The 20,806-nt window shown below is 38.0% G+C and overlaps 1 protein-coding gene across 1 annotated transcript; it reads left to right on the top strand.

Annotated features, from left to right (window-relative positions):
- Positions 1-13,791: 13,791 nt before the first annotated feature.
- Positions 13,792-19,570, top strand: LOC104219311 (probable glycosyltransferase At5g03795). The gene is made up of 6 exons (XM_009769975.2): positions 13,792-14,090; positions 14,173-14,448; positions 15,819-16,105; positions 17,531-17,763; positions 18,789-18,946; positions 19,104-19,570. Exons 1-6 carry the CDS (start codon positions 13,926-13,928, stop codon positions 19,203-19,205), a joined length of 1,221 nt encoding a protein of 406 aa, XP_009768277.1. The 5' UTR covers positions 13,792-13,925; the 3' UTR covers positions 19,206-19,570.
- The last annotated feature ends 1,236 nt before the right edge of the window (positions 19,571-20,806 follow it).

Genomic DNA, 20,806 nt, shown 5'->3' with positions numbered 1-20,806 from the left:
TGTACCAAGCAAGGTATCCTGGCGCCACTTCGTCTTTGGCCCAATCCTGCACGCAAGTATCTGCTTTTAAATATTGGCATTCACTCCAGATCTGACGGACTCTTGCTTCAGGAAACTGTCCGTCAGGCTAATCTCAATTACTTGAGCACTAAGATCTTCCTCCTGTGGCACTATTTGGCATCTCCCGAGTTGTCTCAAAACCCGATATGGCGCGTAGGGCTAAATGCTCTTGATCCCCATCAATAGAAAGTAGGTCCTAGCTGCCGGCATATATATGACCTCATCAATGGGCAACCATCCTAGCGTCCACTGTATTTGACTGGCGGTGAGGGTCCGAAAGAATGATGTCCACGCTGTAACTCCCTCGGGTAGACTAACCCCCTTGATTCTTGTGTAGAACTTTTCTATGCAAGTTTTCTTCGAGGAACCATAACTCAAGAGCTGGGAACGGTGGCAGAGATGCTCAGTCATCCATATTTGTAGCAACAAAATACACCCCTCGAAAAAGCTCCCTCTGGCTTTGCAGGCTGTGAGAGCTCGAAAGATATCAGATACTATCATAGGTGCAAGAGTGATTTCATCTTGAGTGAGCAAGGTACTGACGACCCCGGCTATTTTCAAATCAATGTTTCTGTCTTTCCTTGGAAACACCAAAAAGACCAAAAAGGTTATCATAAAAGCCACTCGTCTATGCTCATCCCATTTCTGACGGCTACTTTTGCTGCATAACTTGTTACCCGGATTGTTGAATCCTCCGACATGACCGTATATGTCGTATATGAAGCGCGGATTACAAAAACCCGCGGCCAAATCTGGTTATGGACCGTCCTGGGTATCTTTAATGAATCTAAAAACCGATGCGCGGTGACAGCTCTTGGAGCAACCAGGTATTTTTGCCTTATCGCAATTTTAGCATTTCCGATGTACCCGACTATTTCCTCCAAAGTTGGGGTGAGTTCAAAATCGGGGAAGTGGAAGACATTGTGTGTTGGGTCCCAGCAGGTGACCAGAGCTCTTATGATATCCCCCCGAGGCTGGATTTCCAATAAACCCGTAAGACCTTTTAGATATTTCTTAACCTCATCTTGCCCCTTACCACCTAAATCATTCCACCATAGCCGCAACTCGAAAGGGATTTTAGTCATTATTGAAAAAGGTTCATTCTGCATCGTGCTCATCCTGCACATTTATTAAGGTGATTAAGAAATAAAATTTATTTGACTCAACAAATTGATTATTTTTAATTTTCCACAGATTAAAAGGAAGATACGGTTCCGAACACGGCTTTTCAGCACTTCGGGAACGAAGATTTTAAAGCTGGGTGAGTCAACCGGTCAAAAATCCAAAAAATGACTAAAAGTGGCCATTTATGCAAAGTCAGCCTTCCGGCGTCCCTTTCGGGAACATTCAGCTATTTTTGCCAAAACGGTGTTACTTGATTTATTATTGACTCTTTTTTTCAAATTGAAATAAAAGACCCGGTTGAAAACACGGCCTTTCAGCGCTTTCGGGAGGAAGATTTTATGGCTGTGCCCGCAAACCATTTAAAAATGACTCAGGGTGGCTGTTCTTGCGAAAATAGCCTTCCGATGCCCTTTTGGGGACATTCGGCTTATTTTAAGCAAGAATGGCGTCACCCGACTTATTTATGACAAAATTTTGATATTTTTATAAAAGGGAGGTTGGACCCGATGAGGGTTGCCTACGTATCCCGCACCCTGTGAGAATCAAACCGGCGTAGTTCGGAAAAATAAACTATTTTTGAAAACAAGACCCTTTTGAGTGAAACAAACTATAAAAATATTTATTTTGGCAGAGTTTCGACAGTGTTCGAGCGTTGGTTTTCTAAAACTAGGCAATCAACTCTCTATACTGTTATTTCTCTTTTTTCAATTTTCCTGATATTCAGAAACCGGTCAGCACGCAGACCCGAAACAAATAAATGCGCGGAAAACAAATAAGATGCATCAGGATGGTCTTTTTCATTTCAAGTTGCTAGTCCTAGACGGACCTAACCCCTATGTTGAGTCCCCTAAGTAAAATGCAACATGATGCAAATAATCGTTCCTACTAAGGATCCGGCATGAAGTCACGTTATTCTAGGTTCAAAGCCTAGGTATTTGTTATAGGCTGTGTACCCAAGCGGATAACTCGAGTTGAGGAGGGGGCTTGTCCGACCTCTTTCTTATTTCAGGGTATGACACTAACAGAGTAGGGAGTCTCAACCAGTAAGCACATCCCTGGAGGTAAGAAGAGAAGGGTTTCGGCACAGTTTATATACAGTTCAGATAATATCAAAGCGGTAAAAACATCATTTAGCACATTAGGCCCAAACATGTAAAAAATCACATAAAACCAAATATAACAATTTATCTAAACTCGAATTCTTGAACCCTGAACCAGAGATTCAGGGTTCAGTTCCCTAGCAGAGTCTCCAGAGCTATCACACCTCCTTTTTACCCGCGCCCGCAGGGGCGCAAAGGGAGTTTTTCTAATTAAAGGACAATCGAAACGGGATTTGTTTATTTATTTCAGAGTTGCCACTTGGGATATTTAGGGTGTCCCAAGTCACCAGTTTAATCCCGAATCAAGGAGAAAAAAAATGACTCTGTATTACAGTCCGCGAACCAGAAATCTGGATAAGGAATTCTGTTAACCGGGGAGAAGGTGTTAGGCATTCCCGAGTTCCGTGGTTCTAGCACGGTCGCTCAACTGTCACATTCGGCTTATTTATCTGATTTTAACAATTATGAGCTATATGCAAGTTTTAACTCTTTATCGATTTTATTATTATTATTATTATTATTATTATTATTTTAATAGAGAATTGCAACGTTGTGAGAACGTATCTCGAACCATGTCACATCAATGTACCCGTGGTTATCGACACATTTCAACTCCGTTGAGATTTGGATTTGGGTCACATAAATGTGCACCCGAGTTTAAGAAAGTAAATTATTAAAGGCGCGCCTAAAGAGACTAGCGTATCTTTATTTTGGGTAAGGCCGTGAAATTTTACTAAACGGCACATCCCGAAGTCTAAGTAATTTTACCAACACGTATGGAGGGCCCCGCAGCTTGTGTATTTTTGTTTGTTGAGGTTCGTCTCATTCATTATTTTTTTTTATTTTTTTTTTAAAAAAAAGAATTTGCAACGTCGTGGAAATGCATCTCGAACCACGTCACAATCAATGTACCCGTGGTCCTTGACACATTTTAGCATCGTTGAGATTTGAATTTGGATCACATAAATGTGCACCCGAGCTTAAGGAAATTAATGTATCACAACTACGTCACGGAAAACGTACTCGTAGCTATGATAATTTTATTATAGTGCGCCTAAAGCAAACTACAAAGGTTCATGATTTTTTTAAAAAAAAAACTACTTTGAGATTATGCGTGAAAGGCCTGTGATTATGGAGCACTTTTGCTAAAAGAGATTTCATGCTCATATCTTTTTAACTTCCTTTTTTATTAGGCCGAATCTGATACCTAAAGCATGTCGACAAATCAATTGCTAATGGGCTTCGGTTTCTCCCCACTCCCACGACCCAACAATTGGACAAAAATGTCAAACAAAAGCATCAAGAACACAAAAGAATGTAAGAAGGATGAAACTATTCTTCTGCCTTTCGTAATTAACTTCCACCTTCCCGATTGCAACTTTAGCATATCCATTCAATTTTTCCTCAAACTAATTGGAATCTCGCCTGCACACCCTGGAGGTAAAGGTTAAACAGAAAGGTGAGGATTTTAGCAGTGACAGCTGTGAAGTAGAATTCAGCAGCAACATGTGACCAGCAAACCAATTTCAAACTCAGGAAATAGCATACAGTGGCCCAGAAATCAGTTTCGATCGGACAGCAAACCAGATTTAATCGACTATCGATGAAATTGACTCAAAATAAAGGAGGCAAATGAATAAAATGCAGAATATCTCTGTGTATATGAATTCAGTCTCTATATCTCACTCCCTATTCCTCTCCGTATTCTCTCTTGCAATCTCTTAGGATCCCCCCTCTGCGTATGTCTGTCCTGCCCTTTTAAACTTCAAGACCCTTTCCCCCTCCCATGTGCACCCCTTTAAACTTTTATCATTAGCCCATGTTGTCTCTGATTTCCAACTCCTAAAAGCACTTAACTATTAGGAAAATATTTCCTCCCATCACCCCCTCTGATTTTCCCACCCAAAAAACCAAGACAGAAGTGTCAGTTACCCTATTACATCCCAATTTCATTATTTTATTCCCCTAGTTATGGGCAGCATGGTTTTCTAAATTGAAAAGTGCCCTGACAGCCCATGCTGTCATGTTACCCTCAGTTCAACTTTTCAAATTAAAGCTCCCTTGAATCTCTACTTTAAGTTTCGATTGATTGTAACTCAATTCAAAAACGAATATAAATTAAAAATCTACTGATTCATGTAGCAAAACTCAAAACTAACAATGAACCCCTGCAGCTGAGAATATACGGATCACAAAATGATTCAATCGACATCAAATATCTTGATGAGGACTACTAAACTACAAACATGAACGGATTAATCGACGAAACTGTTTATAACACATATTAATCAACAGAAGGAAACTTGACCAAGAAAAGGGTCCGAAAAAGGAGGAAGAACTACTTGACGAAAATGACGAACTACTCAGTCAAAATAAAACAAACAACAGAAGGAAAAGGAAAACAAAAGGAAATACCTCGAAACTTCAGACCAAACCCCATCCGTTTCAGTTTGAACTTCGTCTTGAGACTTTGAAGCCAAAACGGACCTTAATCGAGTATTCTCGACTGAGAACACTTGACTAAAGTCGGTTAAGACCTCAAATCTTTGGGGGGGGGCACGGTTTGGATCCCTTATATACATACGTGGGGATTGGATCCAAGTCGTTCGATCAAGTGAGATCAATGGCTTGGATCAATTCCCTTATAGGAAATGATGTCGTTTGGTTTCGTTTGGGGGACTGGGTCGATCCGGGGACAAATGGGTCGGGTTGTGGGGATTGTGCTGAGGCGTTGGATCAAAACGACTCAACGGTTGGGATTTGTTAATCCTGAAACGCTGTCGTTTCGATTGAGCTGATGGTGGGGTAAAAGCCGGGTATTGGGGTGTTCGAATTGGGCTGTAAGGACTTGGGCCTTGGGGATTTAAATCAATTTAGGCCCAATTCCAATTTCTTTTTCTATTTTGTTCTTTTCTACTTATTTCCTTTTTAATTCCTAAATTACAACCAAAATCCTAAATTAAATCATAAAATCGACAATTAACTTAAAATATTAGCTCTTAATAATGATTATCACATGAAATTAAACACCAATAAAGATAAAATCACACAATTTGGACATTAAATGCTAAAAATGCAAAGTACATTTTTTTGTGATTTTTCCATTTTGTAAAACAAACTTGATTGTTTAATTAATTACTAAATTGTAAAATTAAATCCTAAATGCACATGCAACACATATTTTTGTATTTTTCTTAATTAAAGTATAAATAAACATGCACAGACAAAATACAAATAAATCACAAACAACACAAAACCATTTTATTTTGAATTTTGGGAGTAGTTCTCATAGGGAAAAAATCACGTGTTCACACTCTAAGTTATAAAAAGCTCAGTATAGCCTGAATGAACTCAAAGGAGTCTAAGACTAGTAGCATTTTGAAGAGATGGAATGTTGTCTCGGTAGTAGAATGAGGGTGTAATTGCGATTGATGAAGGATGACGTTTAGGCCTTTGATTGAGTAATAATTTCATGAATTATGCAGGATTAAAATACCCACGTAAGGTAAATCCCATTGGGATACTATGAAATACGGTTATGGAAGTATAGTATCGTATCGCCCCCAGGTGGATCAGGAAAATCACTTTAAATATTCCTCGATGCAACATGGGCCCTAGTGATTACATAAGAAGTTTCAAGTTATCAGTGGTAAATTATAGATCAATATTGAGGTGAATCAACAATGGATGGACAAAAGTCACAAAGTATAAGATGAGATTAGGCCATCAATTTTAAGATGAACAGTAATGAAGAAGCGTTAAAGGACTCAGATTTATACCTATAGGATAAGCAACGAGAGTAACCCGGAGTTTGGTAGCAGACCTCAGTAATGATAAATCGAAGTAAGAAGCTCAATTCCTTCCTTTAACTTATATTGGAGTCTTCTACGGTTGTATGATTGTCAATATATATGCTGCATGGATAATACTATAAAATCTTAGGTACATTCACAATGTAATTATCTCTAGATCATTGATCGAATAATTCCTTTTGTTCCTTCTCAGCTTTCTTTAAATGCAAGCAATTGCTTTTCCTGGTCGTTCTGCCACTTGTTGCATGAATACTTGGCTTATCGTAGTGCCCACACATATTGGCCATGATAGGTGCCACTTTCTTATGGGGTGCACAATGTTGTTATGAGACTGTTGTTACAAGACCATTTCCTCTTTAGGTCATTGTGCTTAGGTTGAAGCCTATTTCCTTATTTCCTCAGCTAGTCTTTTATTGTCGTACTTAGGGAAGACCCTCTGACTCTTGTAAAGCTGTGAGCTTATTACATCGTATACCCAATAAAAAATTTGATGTTCTTCCTTGCCTATAATTATCTATAGTTACTTACCTCTACGCCCTTGTGCTTATAGGGTTGCTTCTGGACTGATATTTTGATTGTCTTCCTAGTGGCACTCTCTTTTACGGTACCTTTAACTACCCCAACTCTTATCTGAATATTTCTCAAGGATCACGATGTCATAACTGCGAGGCTGAATTCTCTATATTGGGTTTTACTATGTTTATCTTGCACGATCTGTTGATTTGTCTGTATCCTCTTGTCTAGCCATAACTAGGCCTTTTCTGAATTAACTACTAACTACTCGTTGTCCCATTCTCATATCAATATTCAGCGTAATCTTTCTTGAGTCATTTCCTTTATCTTAACTTACGTCCCGTACTAGACCCTTATTTATCAATAACATCTCGGGCAGGAACCCTTACTTCTTCTCCTTGACGTCATGTTTACATAATGTTCTGGAATCGTAGCATATCAATAGGATTTGAGTAAGTGCAACCTCATTCCTTTCTCATTTTGATCGCATTCTTCCTTTACCATTCCATAGTTACTAGAACAACTTAATTCTGACTTAATACCACATCATTCCATATTCCCCCCTTTAGGGGAGTACTAAGATGTAGCGCTATGACGATCTACCTATAGATGTTTTACCTCTTCAGCTTTGGCATTTTCTCACATCATTGATAACCCTTACTCGCTTTGCAGTAATCCTTCTGTACCAAGGATAAGAACTTTCCTTACTTGTGAGGGTGACACTTCGTATAGCTGGCACATACAATCTCTTAAGCTTAACTTTGCTCACACTGCTTTCTTTAGGGAAGCGTCTTCCTGAATGACCATCCTCTAAATTTCTCATGAATCTTCTTCTGTTGTCCATTCTATTATCGCCGAAATAAAATCTGAAATTATCATGATGCAGACTATTATCCAATCACTCAGTCCTTAATTCATGTTTAGTTTATCTTGTTCACCAGCCATACTAATTTTTATTATTCTGGGGTCTAAGTTTTCCTTCCGGTAGTCGCTTTGGAGTCACAAACTTATTTTTCGAAATGAGGATATGACTTTATGGCCTATACTCTTTTATTGTCTCAAGGCATGTCACCTCTCATCTTTTTCTTCACTTGACTATAGACTCTGTAATACTGCCATTTTTTTTATTTACCGTTGTCATCCATGTATTATATCCTACTCATAATGCTTCACTAACTCTCTTCTCATTTCCTGCTAATATTTATGTCTATCACTTTATTCCAAAAACTCGAACAAGACATTATTTTGCTTTTAGCGCCCCTTGCTCCATCCATTGGCTCTTCGGGTTGCTAACATTCTCTCTCTACTAGGGGCGGGAGCCATACTAAGGTAATATTTATCCCTTCCAGGATTCCAGTGCTTAGCTTTGTAAAAAAAAATTTGAACACTCTAGTATTCATATCTAGTTGTACTATTCTAGAGTGCACCATCTAGGTGTCTCACAAGGAGATTCATTAGCACATTTACAATAGGGATTTTATGTTAGAAACGTGATGATTCCTTTCGTACTGTCTCCTTATTTATTAATATCATCCCAGGGAGGAACCCTTACTTTCTTTTCTTGACGTCGTGTTTGCATAATGTTATGGAATCGTAGCAAATTTGTAGGCTTTGAATAAGTGCAATCTCATCCCTTTTTTATTTTTTTATTGTATTCTTCCTTTACCACTCCATAATTACTAGAACCACTTAATTCTGACTTAATGTCGCCTCACTTAATATTCCCCCATTTAGGAAAGTGCTAATATTTAGTGCTACGATGATCTACGTATATATGTTTTACCTCTTGATCTTTGGCTTCTTTTCACATCATCGATGACCCTTACTCTCCTTGCGGAAATCCTTTCAATCTCCTAATTGTTGCTACCTTCTATCATGCAGCCTGTACGACTATAGGTAGCTCGTCATTGCTTTGTCCATGGGCCGCTTATGCTACCTTCTATCATGCAGTCACGTACACTCTTTATGCCTCTAAAGCTAATCCTTCCAATAGTGTCATTTCTCTTTAATGTTGGTGCGCTCCATTTGCTCCAGAGTTGCTTATTTGGTTAGTACGATTTAGACATGTATTTATTGGTATGTCAGAGCCCTTTCCTGGCTTATAATATTTATGTACTCTTAGAGGCTTGCAGACATATGTTATGTATACGAAAGATTGTATGGCCTTGTCGGCCTGTGTTTAGTGTACGAGTGATCATTTTGGTCTTATAGGCCAGTATGTCATATGTTAAAGTTTGTATTCCCTCATGCTTTACTCCAGTTCATTTACCTATGATAGTATGACATTAAAGATATGTTATGTTGGTACTTGGTTGCGTAAGGTACCGGGTGCCCGTCGCGGCCCATCGGTTTGGGTCATGACAAAAGTGATACCACTTTTGTCATGACCTAAACCATTGGGCCGCAATGAGTACCCAGTGCCTTACTCAACCGAGTACCAATATTACATATCTTTCTTATCGTACTATCATTGCAAATCGGCCAGACAGGTCGTCATGGGCTAACCAGAATAAACATAAGGGAATATTCAATAAAGGACGACCCAACCTTATATAAAACTTATACAAGTGACATATGGGCCTATAAGGCCACTGTGATCCATTATATACTTAAAATATAGGCCGACAAGGCCATACAAGTATCTGTATATATGACATCTGTCTACAAGCCTCTAAGAGTACATACTTATCACAAAGGTCGCGACAAGGCCACGCTATACCAAACAATACACGTCTAAATCATACTGACCAAACAAGCAACTCCGGAGCAAATGGAGCGCACCACAACGGGCACCCGGTACCTTACTCAATCGAGTACCAACATACATATCTTTCTTAACGTACTCTCATTGGCAAATGGGTCAAATGGGCCGTCATGGGCTAACCAGAATAAACATAAGGGAATACTAAATATAGGACGACCCAACCTGATATAAAAACTTATACATGTGACATACGGGCCTATAAGACCAACATGATCATTTTTAAACTCAAAACATAGGCCGACAAGGCCATACAAGTATCCGTATACATGACATCTATCTACAAGCCTCTAAGAGTAAACAATATCATAAAGGTTGGGATAGAGCCCCGTATACCAATCAATGCATGCACTAATCAAACTTACCAAATAAACAACTCCGGAGCAAATAGGAGCGTACCAACACCTTCCGCTGAGCTGACAACCTACTTGGAGGACTCTCAACCTGTCTATCGGTACCTACGGGCATGAAACGCAGCGTCCCCATGCAAAAAAAATATCAGTACAAATAATGTACCGAGTATGTAAGGAATAAAAATCAATAAGTAATAGACATGAGAGAAACATGGAGTAAAAGACTCGATATGTAAGTTTGGATAACTCTGCAAATCATGAAATACTTTTAGTGTCATGCATATGCGTATGAATGTCATGTCGTGTATAGGTACATGTGTTCATAACATCATCAAGCCTCTGAGGGCATCCCATCATATCATCTCGGCCATTGTGGGCAAATCATAAACGTATACCAGCTGATCAGATAGTGGTGCGTATATAATGTCGTACCAGCTGATCAGGTGGTAGTGCGTATATAACGACGTGACCTTTTTCCATATATATATATATGCGTATATAATGCCATCTAGTCATGGGTCAATGTAATTGGATGCAATGCATAAGAAGTACGTCAATAGAATCTTTCGGAGTGTCATAAGACCAGTATGCCTTTGATTAACATCATGAAGTAAAAAATTTCAACTTACATATTTTTTTGAGACCCATGAATAGAAGATATGATAATAAGATACATGGGAAGTCAAGAACATAGACACCTCTAATATTTCTATGAATAGAGTCATTTATGGAAGTTGTGCATTTGCTCGTTTCGTTTGTATCATATGGATCATGCCAAAAAGAATGAAGGGATAGCCTTAAAATACTTGGACCGATTCTCTTGACAATTCCTCTAACACACGCCTTTTGCGAAGAACACATAATGGCGGATCGAAGTAGGAAAAAATTCGTATGATATTCCCGAGAAAGATTGCACTGTACTCCCTTAAAATTGCAACATCTCACGTAGCTAAGATACTAAGAATTCTCGTTTGAATACTAGAAGATGCTATGAAATCTTGTTGAAGAATTAATATAAACTCCCTTGTTTTGGAGATTTCAACTGTCCTTTTCTTTTGAAATTCTAATCCATATCCCTTTAATGAATTAGGGAGGTGGATTTTTAACCTTGAGAGTGGGCCCCACTTTAGGGATTACTTAGCCACAAATTCTCCTAACATATGCCACTTAGTAACCTAAAATCAAGAGTCACCAATTAATTTGGGTCTCATTTTACTTGCTGCCATGTGGGTTCATCAATCTTTATCCAAAGATTTGAATTAGTGTGAGTTCATCAATCTTTATCCAAAGATTTGAATTAATCACCCAACACTTCCTTAATTAACTAGTTAATCTCTCATTAACCAATAATTAACCAATTACCACATAATTTAGAATTATCTCAACTTACATAAAATACTACTCACTTTTAACACACTTTATATATCTTATTATCATGTTCATGTGGTACCTTGTATCATACTAGTCCATAAATATCGGGTATTATAGTTCAAATAGTATTTTATCCCAAATTGTCAAACTTCAACGAAACTCGTTTTCTTCAATTCACTTATCCTCCCACCTTCACGAATTTACTTATCACTTGTTTGAAATACCACAATACTTGTAATCCCAAAATAATCATTCCCGAACTTATGTCGATTAACTTACGACAAAACTTTAACGTACGAAAATGCGGAATGTAACATCTTATTTCCAAGCTTTCATCAATTTACTTATGGCGTACTTTCACGTACGAAAACATTGGGTGTAACATATGGACAATGCTTGAAACCCATGCCGGGTATTTAACTTCACGAATAAAGTTAGCTTCGATGAGTTTGTTAACTTCGGTTTCAATCAAGGGAACCAAGTCCGTCCTAAAGTGCCTTTGAACTTGTTTAACAGGGCGAGCACCATTCTTGACGGCAAGGTGATGGACTGCTACTTTCGCGTCCAAGCCAGGCATCTCTTTGTAGCTCCAAGTAAAGACATCCCTGTACTCCTTGAGTAACTCAATATAAGTGCTTTCTTCGTCAACTTCTAATAAAGCACTTAGGTAGGTGGGTCTTGGTTCCTCATCGGTACCAAGGTTAACTTCTTTTAAGGCATCAACTGTAGTGTTTACTCCTTCTTCAAGTTCAGGTGGAGCGTCTTCCGCATCTTCATCTTCTTGAGAGTCCCTATCGTTGAAGGATATGTGATAACATGGTGAAACATCCTCCAATTCTGCATTATCCTCCGTTGAAGATGGAGCACTATTCTCGCCTTGTACAGTAACATGATATGAAGAACCTACACTTTCTTCATCTTCATCACGCTCCTTAGTGTAGACGACAATATATGGCTTTACCTTCAATACTTCTTTACATGAAACCACAAGTTTTGTTTGTCGCCTCATTCTGGAAAGAACCAAACTTTGGAAATCCTTAGAGATCTTCTGGATTTTGGGCAAAGCGGGTGTTCTTATGCTTTGAAAATTTCTCTGGAACTTGTTCCTATTCTTTAATGGACCCAATATCTCAAACACGGAAGTCCTCACAGTTGATTTTCCAAGTCGATCAAAGACAGTAGGCTTGTTAGAAGCGGCAGATTCATCTTCTACAGTGATATAATTGATGCTCCGCCTTCTTATGAAGATGCGCACTAGTGACGGTTACTTGTACCCTAAACCATCACTTGGTTGTCTCGTCGCAACTTCTGATGGTAGTGTAGGCATATAGAATTTATCGGATCTACATTCAGTAAAATAAATTGGACCATTTTTTAAATCTATTAGTCCAAATAAATATTTTGGGCTAATATAATTGGATTAGTTATATAAGTACATTTAATTGCGCTACAAGCGATGAGCCCACTTTATTTGGCCCAAGATGACATCTTCCTAGAGGCCCAATGCCACGTGTCAAATGACGTGGCATGCCATTTCAAATGCAATAATACCATTCCACGTGTCAAAATGACAAAGCATGCCAAGTCACATTAAAAAGCTAATGGAATCGCGCCACGTGTGCAAGTGACATGTTCTGTCCAATCAAATGCGGTCATGTCACACTTCAATTTGATTGGTCGGAAAGAGTTTGTTCTTGTCACAACTCTTCCCTTCCACAACTATAAATAGGGGTCTTCATAACCCAGAAAGACATCAGAAGAAGCAAGAAAGAGCTCGTGGATCAAGCGCCGCAAATTCCTCCACAAGTTTCAAGCTTCAAGCAATCAGTTCAAGTTCAAGAAATCAAGTTCAAGCTGAAGAACGAAGAACAAATAAAGTTCAAGCTCAAGAACGAAGAACAAATCAAGATTCAAGAAGTACGAGTTCAAATCAAAGTTCGTGCTAGTTGAATTCAAGATTATCGTTCGTGGCAACAAATATAGATTCAAGATCAAGCTCAAAGACCCTTGAATTTATTTACTATTGGAAAGAAGAATTAGAGGTATCATAGAGATTGCAACACTCAAATATTTGAAATAAAATACTACAATTATTGCTATATTTTTCGGTCTTGATTTTATTTTCTCGACGCAAATTTATTGTCTACAATGAGTAAGCTCTAGAAAAGAAAACTAAAAAGAGAAAATACATGTAAAAAATCTTCGATGTGACTAACAAGCTTCAAAAGCTTAACACTTGTCATTCGTTCTGAATTTCTAAAGTTATCTACATAATATTAATAAGATCTCGATAAAATGTCATGTCAGAAAAAACGTGAAATCATCTGTGACAAACATAGAGTGTTATGCTCGAGTTCGAGCCACTGAATATGGAGTCGTCTTTGTTAGGGATCGCTTTACTCTTCAATGTGGGACTTTTCGCCACGAATCCGAACTAATCGGGCCCCAATATACATACCGTGACACCAAATACAATACTTGTTGCGCACATTGTCATAAAAAGATTATGATAAGTAAGGTTTGCTCAATTTAACAATTTCACCCACGTTGGAGGAGAAATATAAAAACACGGTAGATCTTCCTAAATTAGGACGGGTTTAAAAATAAAGATTACGATAAGAAATTTTATATTTATCTACTTTTCGTATTCTAACGTATCTTATTCAACAATTTTTAAATACCTCCTTTTTTAACTAAATATTCTTACAGTAGAAATACTTGTGTGTATCTCGGCGTCAGAAAGCCCAAATCCAGTCTAACACAGCACTTTCGAGCCCAAATTCTTCCCTTAACCGGAAATTTCCACCGGAATCCGCCATCTCCGTCGGCAATGTGGGCGGCGAAACCTCCACAGCCATTGGCATCTAGTTACTGCAGTCTCCAGAGCTCCCTCCTCTCCCTCGCCATCTTAACCTTACTCTCCTTCACATACCTCTCTCTCAAATCCTTCCATTCCCCTAATTCTCCTCCTCAAACTATCTCCTTAAAATCACAGGTAACTAACATTTCTACTAGAATAGTCTAGAATCTTCGAGAAATTACTGATTTATGCTTTTCTATTTTTTATATGATTTAAGGCTGTTGAAGCGGATGAGGAGGTGATATCGGATGTGTATAATTCGCCGGAAGTCTTTAGGTTGAATTATGAGGAAATGGAGAGGAAATTTAAGGTGTATATATATAGAGATGGAGATCCAAAGACGTTTTACCAAACGCCGAGGAAGCTAACGGGGAAGTATTCTAGTGAAGGATATTTCTTCCAGAATATACGAGAGAGTAAGTTTGTTACTGAGGATCCAGATCAGGCACACTTGTTCTTCATTCCGATCTCTTGTCATAAGATGAGAGGAAAGGTATGGAATGTTCTAGAGTATGCAAAATATGATTTTTATATTATTTTGTCTGTGTTAGATTTGGTTTTGTTTGATGTTTATGAACTGAATTTTGGTATGAGATGCTGTTAATGTTGTTAGATTTTGGAAGTACTGTTAAATTTAATGCCTGCTTTACTTAATATGCTGAAAAGTTGACCGGAGAGTGGCAATAAATACATTATACAGTGCATCAGGTGCCATCTTTTTGTCATATTTTAATTGGTACTAAAGTCGTTCAGTTCGTTCGTAAGAGTTGATTGTTTTAACAAGGTCGAAGGTGATTTGATGTTTTCTTAGTTAAGGATGGTAAGTGGGACTGATAGATAGGTTAACAAGGAGTGGAAGCCATGGTGATTAAATTTTGTTTAATTCAGTTGGATCTTATGGTAGGGAGGGTGCAGGATGCAGGAATGAGAAGTACAATGACTTCACATATTATTGTTGGCTATAGTGCAAAGCTTTATGTTAGGAATCAGATGTTAGATTCCAGAATCTGTTTATGTGGGGTATGGTAGCTGAATGTGCTAGTTTTTCCAAAGCAGTGTTCGTGGCAACCAGAATTTTCTTAAAAGAGCTTCTTTTTCCGATGGAGATGCTACTGATAGTTTCAGGGAAATGCCAATGCATGCCATAAGATTTTGTTTGGATAACTAATGCATATCATATGAATGAAGTCAATTATGGAAAACAGAGAAGTTTATCACTCCCTCAGGCCTCAGTCCTTAATCAGATGTCCATATTTGACTTGGCATTTCGTAAGGTCAGGGTTAGACATATTCCCGCTCCGACTGATCAAAAAAGCATATACCTGCTCCAAATGAGAGAAAGAGAGAGAGAGTTAAAACATAGTATTTCTCTTACTATGTTAGCTGGAAATGGAGCAAGAAATGCTGAAAACAGAGTTTTCCATTATTAGGAAATGGGGAGTTGTGTATGGAGTAATGTCACTTCTCCCTTCGCACTTAATGTGGAAAAGTTTTTCTCTTTTCTATTGTTTTTATATCCATGTAAGGTGCTGCCTGTTGTACTTTAGGTGTATACCAGCTCCTGGTTCGTAAAGATTATCATTCTGCGCCAATATTGAAAAAGTCTCATACTGTGCTTCTTATACTTTAGTAGTATAACAGCTCTTGGTTTAGAAAAATATTATCATTATGTGCCAACATTGAAAAGTCTCATACTTCTGAGAGGATGTATAATTTTTGCTCATAATCTATTGTATATTTCTGATTCTAGCTTTTGTAACATTTTAAAATACCTATACTATTTAAGATTGGTGGATCCAATATACCTGACTTCTGGGACTCCTGATGTATCTTATAAGACGATGATTGTTTGATGAAATGCAGGGCACATCGTATGAGAACATGACCATAATTGTCCAGAATTATGTTGATAGTTTGATAGCCAAATACCCTCACTGGAATAGAACCATGGGTGCAGATCACTTCTTTGTTACCTGTCATGATGTTGGTGTCAGGGCAACTGAAGGGCATCCCATTCTTGTAAAGAATGCAATTCGTGTTGTGTGCTCCCCTAGCTATGATGTTGGATATATTCCTCACAAAGATGTTGCTCTGCCGCAAGTCCTGCAGCCATTTGCCCTTCCAGCTGGAGGAAATGACATTGAGAACAGGTAGTCGTGTTGAATAAAAATGTGCTAAGACCTGGCCATTCACTTTTTATAGAAATTTCTTTCTACATTTCTTAATCTTGAGTTGTTTCTTTGCTTTGTTGACACATCAACATGGTAATTTCAATGTGAATTGGAATCCTATGTTTTCACTTAGCCAAGGATGGAGGCAACAAAACCTCTGCACCAGTATAGTGATAGTTTATATGGTAGAGGCTACAATTCTTTTATGGAGTAGCTTTTTGCACACTCTTCCGCTCAACTTGGGCCCTAGCGTTACCCCCATCCATGCTTAATATTATTCCCCCATAACATTTGAAAGACACTATTAACAATGGAAAAATTAAAAGATGAAAGAATGACTATATATAGCCATTTTTTCGAAGCTGAATGCACATTCTTTTCCTTTTACTTGTCCCAGTGCAATGTTTAAAAAGGAAAGTTTTTGTCTTTACCTTTCAATTATTTTTAGTATCTCCCTGTTAATAGTTGTTGTTGTTGTCGTCGTTGTTGTTCTTGTTGTTATCTCGCTGTTAATTGTCCACATAGTTTAGCCTGTAATTCCACATTTTCAGTACTTTCCGTAGTATAGCCGACGTTTCGGTCCTTTCTTAGGACTCACGCCTAAACAAAAGATGGCATTCAAAAATTGTTGATTTCTGCCCGGGGGGTGGGGGTAGGGGATGTTTACTTTACTAACTTTTGCTTGCTTGAAGGGCACATGTTCTTTACCTTTGCTCAAAGTTTTAATTCAAGCAATTCTGTTTCGAATAATTGTTGCAGTAATTGTCAACTGCATCTTGTTTACATTACCTTGTAATTATCCTTCATACGGTTGCATACTTGCAGCTACCATATCTTTGGCTTCGCGTTGTATATGCCTTCTTCTTTATTTCTATCTTTTATGTCAACTTTCCTTTTTGCGTGTGTGCATGTCTTTGAGAACTTTCGTGGCCATTTTTCTTAGACTACACTGAATAGCATACAATAGTAGATTTATCAGGTAGTTCTATCTTATTCTTAGGGCTCCAATGCAACCTTAGCATTTTAAGTTTTAACCAGATAAGTCCCTCAGTAATCAGTCTTTGTGTGATTGTCTTATCCTCCTATTGCATATCGGTCTTCTGCTCTCAACAACCGATCCTCTAGATTTAATGCAGTTTGCAGCATCATATTTGAAAATACGCATTTTAACCAATCTTACTCCTTGAGGCGGAGGCTTTAGAAGGAACACATTCATTCTTTACCCTCCCCAACCATAAGTCTTTCTCATGAACTATTTTCTGTATTGATTTTGGTATTTGCAGTAATTAACTTTTGTCTGGCTCGCCACTTATGAATTGTCACCTTTCACTATATATTTGTGTAGCTTGTCCAAAGTTATATAATCAAGGATTGCATGCCACTAACAGTAATCCTACTTTACAGGACAACTTTGGGTTTCTGGGCAGGTCATCGGAACTCTAAAATCAGGGTTATCCTAGCACATCAATGGGAAAATGACACAGAACTTGATATTTCTAACAACAGGATAAACAGGGCTACAGGACCTCTTGTTTATCAAAAGAGATTTTACAGGACAAAGTTCTGCATTTGTCCTGGTGGTTCACAGGTTAATAGTGCTCGTATAGCAGACTCAATACATTATGGATGTGTTCCTGGTAAGGACTTGCCACAATACCAAGTTGAACTATGGTTGAATTTCTTCTTAGAAATTAGAATGACTACCTTTTTGTATCTTCTTGGTTCATGTGGTAATTAAACCTGAAATCATGATTAGCTTTAAAATAGGATAAGAAACGCATGTAGGATATTGAGTGAAACCAAGTCTTTGATTATCATTTACAAATTCTGTTTTGCATGGAACAACTGAGTCTTGCTTGGTTCTGAATTGGTCAGTAACTGCTTACACATCCTGCGGTTGCTATTGCTTTTTATTTTAAGTTATAAGTAGGAGGAAGGTCAACTGTTTGATGAGCTACCTTTTTCTCTATGATTATATTTCTGTTGTCTACAGTTGCCAGGCTACATAGAAACGGAATATAGTAAAATGAATTGTTTTTTTTGCACTCGAAATTGTTTTACTGTCAGTAATCTTCATTATTTAAGTTAGTTTATTGACAAATTATCTGCCCCCTCAAAAAATTATCTGCCCCCTCTACCCGTTTTCTGTCATTCCTAAGCTGTATTCCCTTTCTTCAACTTTAGTTTATGGACAAATTATCTGCCCCCCTCTACCCCTTTTCTGTCATTCCTTTCTGTTTTCCCTTTCTCCAACTTGTTGTTCACTACTTTATGTATCACTATGACTTGGAAGGAACTTATGTAAACTGAGCAAAACTGTCATGTCGAAACAAGTGAAAATTACAAAGGAAAAAAAAAAGAATGAAATGAGCTCAATGTTAAGAGGTGATGTTTCACTACAAAAATGAAGTATTGCAAGTGCAATTTTGTTAGCGAGGTCACCAAAACAGTTCAGTCACATGTCTTAGTCAAGTCTTCTTTCTCTTAAGAAAAGACAAAAGACAAGGGATCCTTATAGGTGGTGTCCCAGAGGTGATGGGCGAGGGAAGGTTGTGCGGAAGTAATTTGGCCACCAAGTTAGTTTAATTGGTAGATTTATTCTGATTGTTTTACTTTCACTAAATTGCTGCCTAAATCTCCACACCTTTGGGTCATACTGCAGTGATACTCTCTGATTACTATGACTTGCCATTCAATGACATTCTCGATTGGAATAAATTTGCGGTCATACTGAGGGAAAAGGATGTATATGACCTAAAGCAAATACTCAAGAACATCACACAAGAAGAATTTGTGACTTTGCACAACAATTTAGTAAAGGTGAGTGGCATCATTGCAACTTGGTCTGGAATAGCCCAAGTGTATTTATGCATGAAATGGAAAAGCTTTCTCATGTCATTGCTTGCATAATGTATTAGTGAATGTGAAAAATTGCAAATTATAGTAACTTTCTAACGATTAATCTTCTCCTTATCAGGTCCAGAAGCATTTCCAATGGAATTCACCTCCTATAAGACATGATGCCTTTCATATGGTCATGTATGAACTCTGGCTGCGTCATCATGTTATCAAGTACTAAACCGGAAATAGGCATACGATAAAATCAGGTATAGAAAGAGCTTAATGCTGTAAATAACTGCTTACACAGTTTGTCATCGTTCTTTCTCCGTGTTTCTGGGCACGGGAGATGGGTCCTAATCGATGCAAAGCTTCCGAGACTGAGATCATGAGAGATTTTTTCATGTGTATTGTATGTTATCTTTTTGTACCTATCAAGAAACATTTTTTAGCACTTGTGACCCCTAAAGAGGGTGAAGATTGATTCTTGTTTGTCAACTGCAAAGGACAAAGTAAGTGTCATTTGATGTAAATTATTCATTTATTCTTCCATTTCTGTTGAGGAACTACTATCACCTGCTGTAGAATGAATACTCTTCTTGAAACTAATTTTATCTTATCCCCCCCCCCCCCCTTCCCAGTTATTGAGTTCCGCCGCGCTACTCTCCCGGCAAGAACAACTTTTTCTATTGAGATTTTTTTTGCGAGTTCGGTCAGGAGGGACAAAAGAGAGATGCTTTCTATCAGTCAAAAGCAGATATCGTCCCTCATGCTCCCACGGTCCTCTTACCGAGGAATAGAAAAGGACCCGGGGCTAGAGCAAGTTGGGTTGGGGTATAGAGTTGTAAGCGCGGTGGGGGTGACAGAGGACGTGCTCGTACGGTTCATAGAAGGATATAAAAAAGTACTTATTTGTTGGGAACTTTCACTCCTTTATATTCGAAATATGCTTCTCTAAGAGCATTACGATCTGCAGCTCAAATGGTTTCTTATGAAGTATCTAATGGTCTTATTCTTATTGTTCGCCTTGTGAGCGCGTTTGGATCCGCGAAGGCAATTGCTCGGATGTTCCCCTAACCTAACCCAGGAACGGACCTGAGGGAACCGCAGCATGGGGAATGTCCGCGTCTCGTCGCAAGGCTTATTTTTTTTGTGGTCCATTCATTGTACCTATTTGTTCATAAATTTCATTAATTCAAAGAAGGAAGTGAAAATGAAATGGGCTTTACAAAACGGGCTCTCCAGCTGTCGTTTGACGGACTAGTCCAATATTGGTCGAAACCTTGGGTCGTGCTGGACCTTGACCAGTATTATCACTTTTACCCCGCACAAAAAACTATTTATATTTGATAGTCGAAAAAGTATATAAAATTTATATAGCTTTTGTATATAACATACAAAATGTATATATATACAAAATATACAAATTTTATACTTTTTTTACAATTATTTTTACAGTGGCTATGAAGTATCACTTTTCCAATTTTTTTTTTGCACATAACATAAGCCGAACACCGTGTAGCATCACAAATGGGAAAATAAAAAATAAATGAACCTTCATAAGAATTTTTATATTTTAATTGAAACACATATTATAATGTATAGCATAATTTGGATACAAAGTTATTTCTGTTTTCTTTTGCTTTTAATCAGTTCCCTTAAGAAGCATTATAAATCAGGGATCAGAAACATAATTAAGAAAAAATGGGCAGTTCGGTGCATGACATATTCTGTATTCATGCAGTGTTCGAGGAAGGACTTGTACTCGTAAGAATATGATGTAAGCAAACTATTTTGATGCTTCATGTCTCGAACCCTTGACTTATACTGTTGTCAAAGTCA

Source organism: Nicotiana sylvestris, chromosome 5, assembly GCF_000393655.2.
Source record: "Nicotiana sylvestris chromosome 5, ASM39365v2, whole genome shotgun sequence".
NCBI lineage: Eukaryota > Viridiplantae > Streptophyta > Magnoliopsida > Solanales > Solanaceae > Nicotiana > Nicotiana sylvestris.
This window is presented reverse-complemented; position numbering and strand designations above follow the sequence as displayed.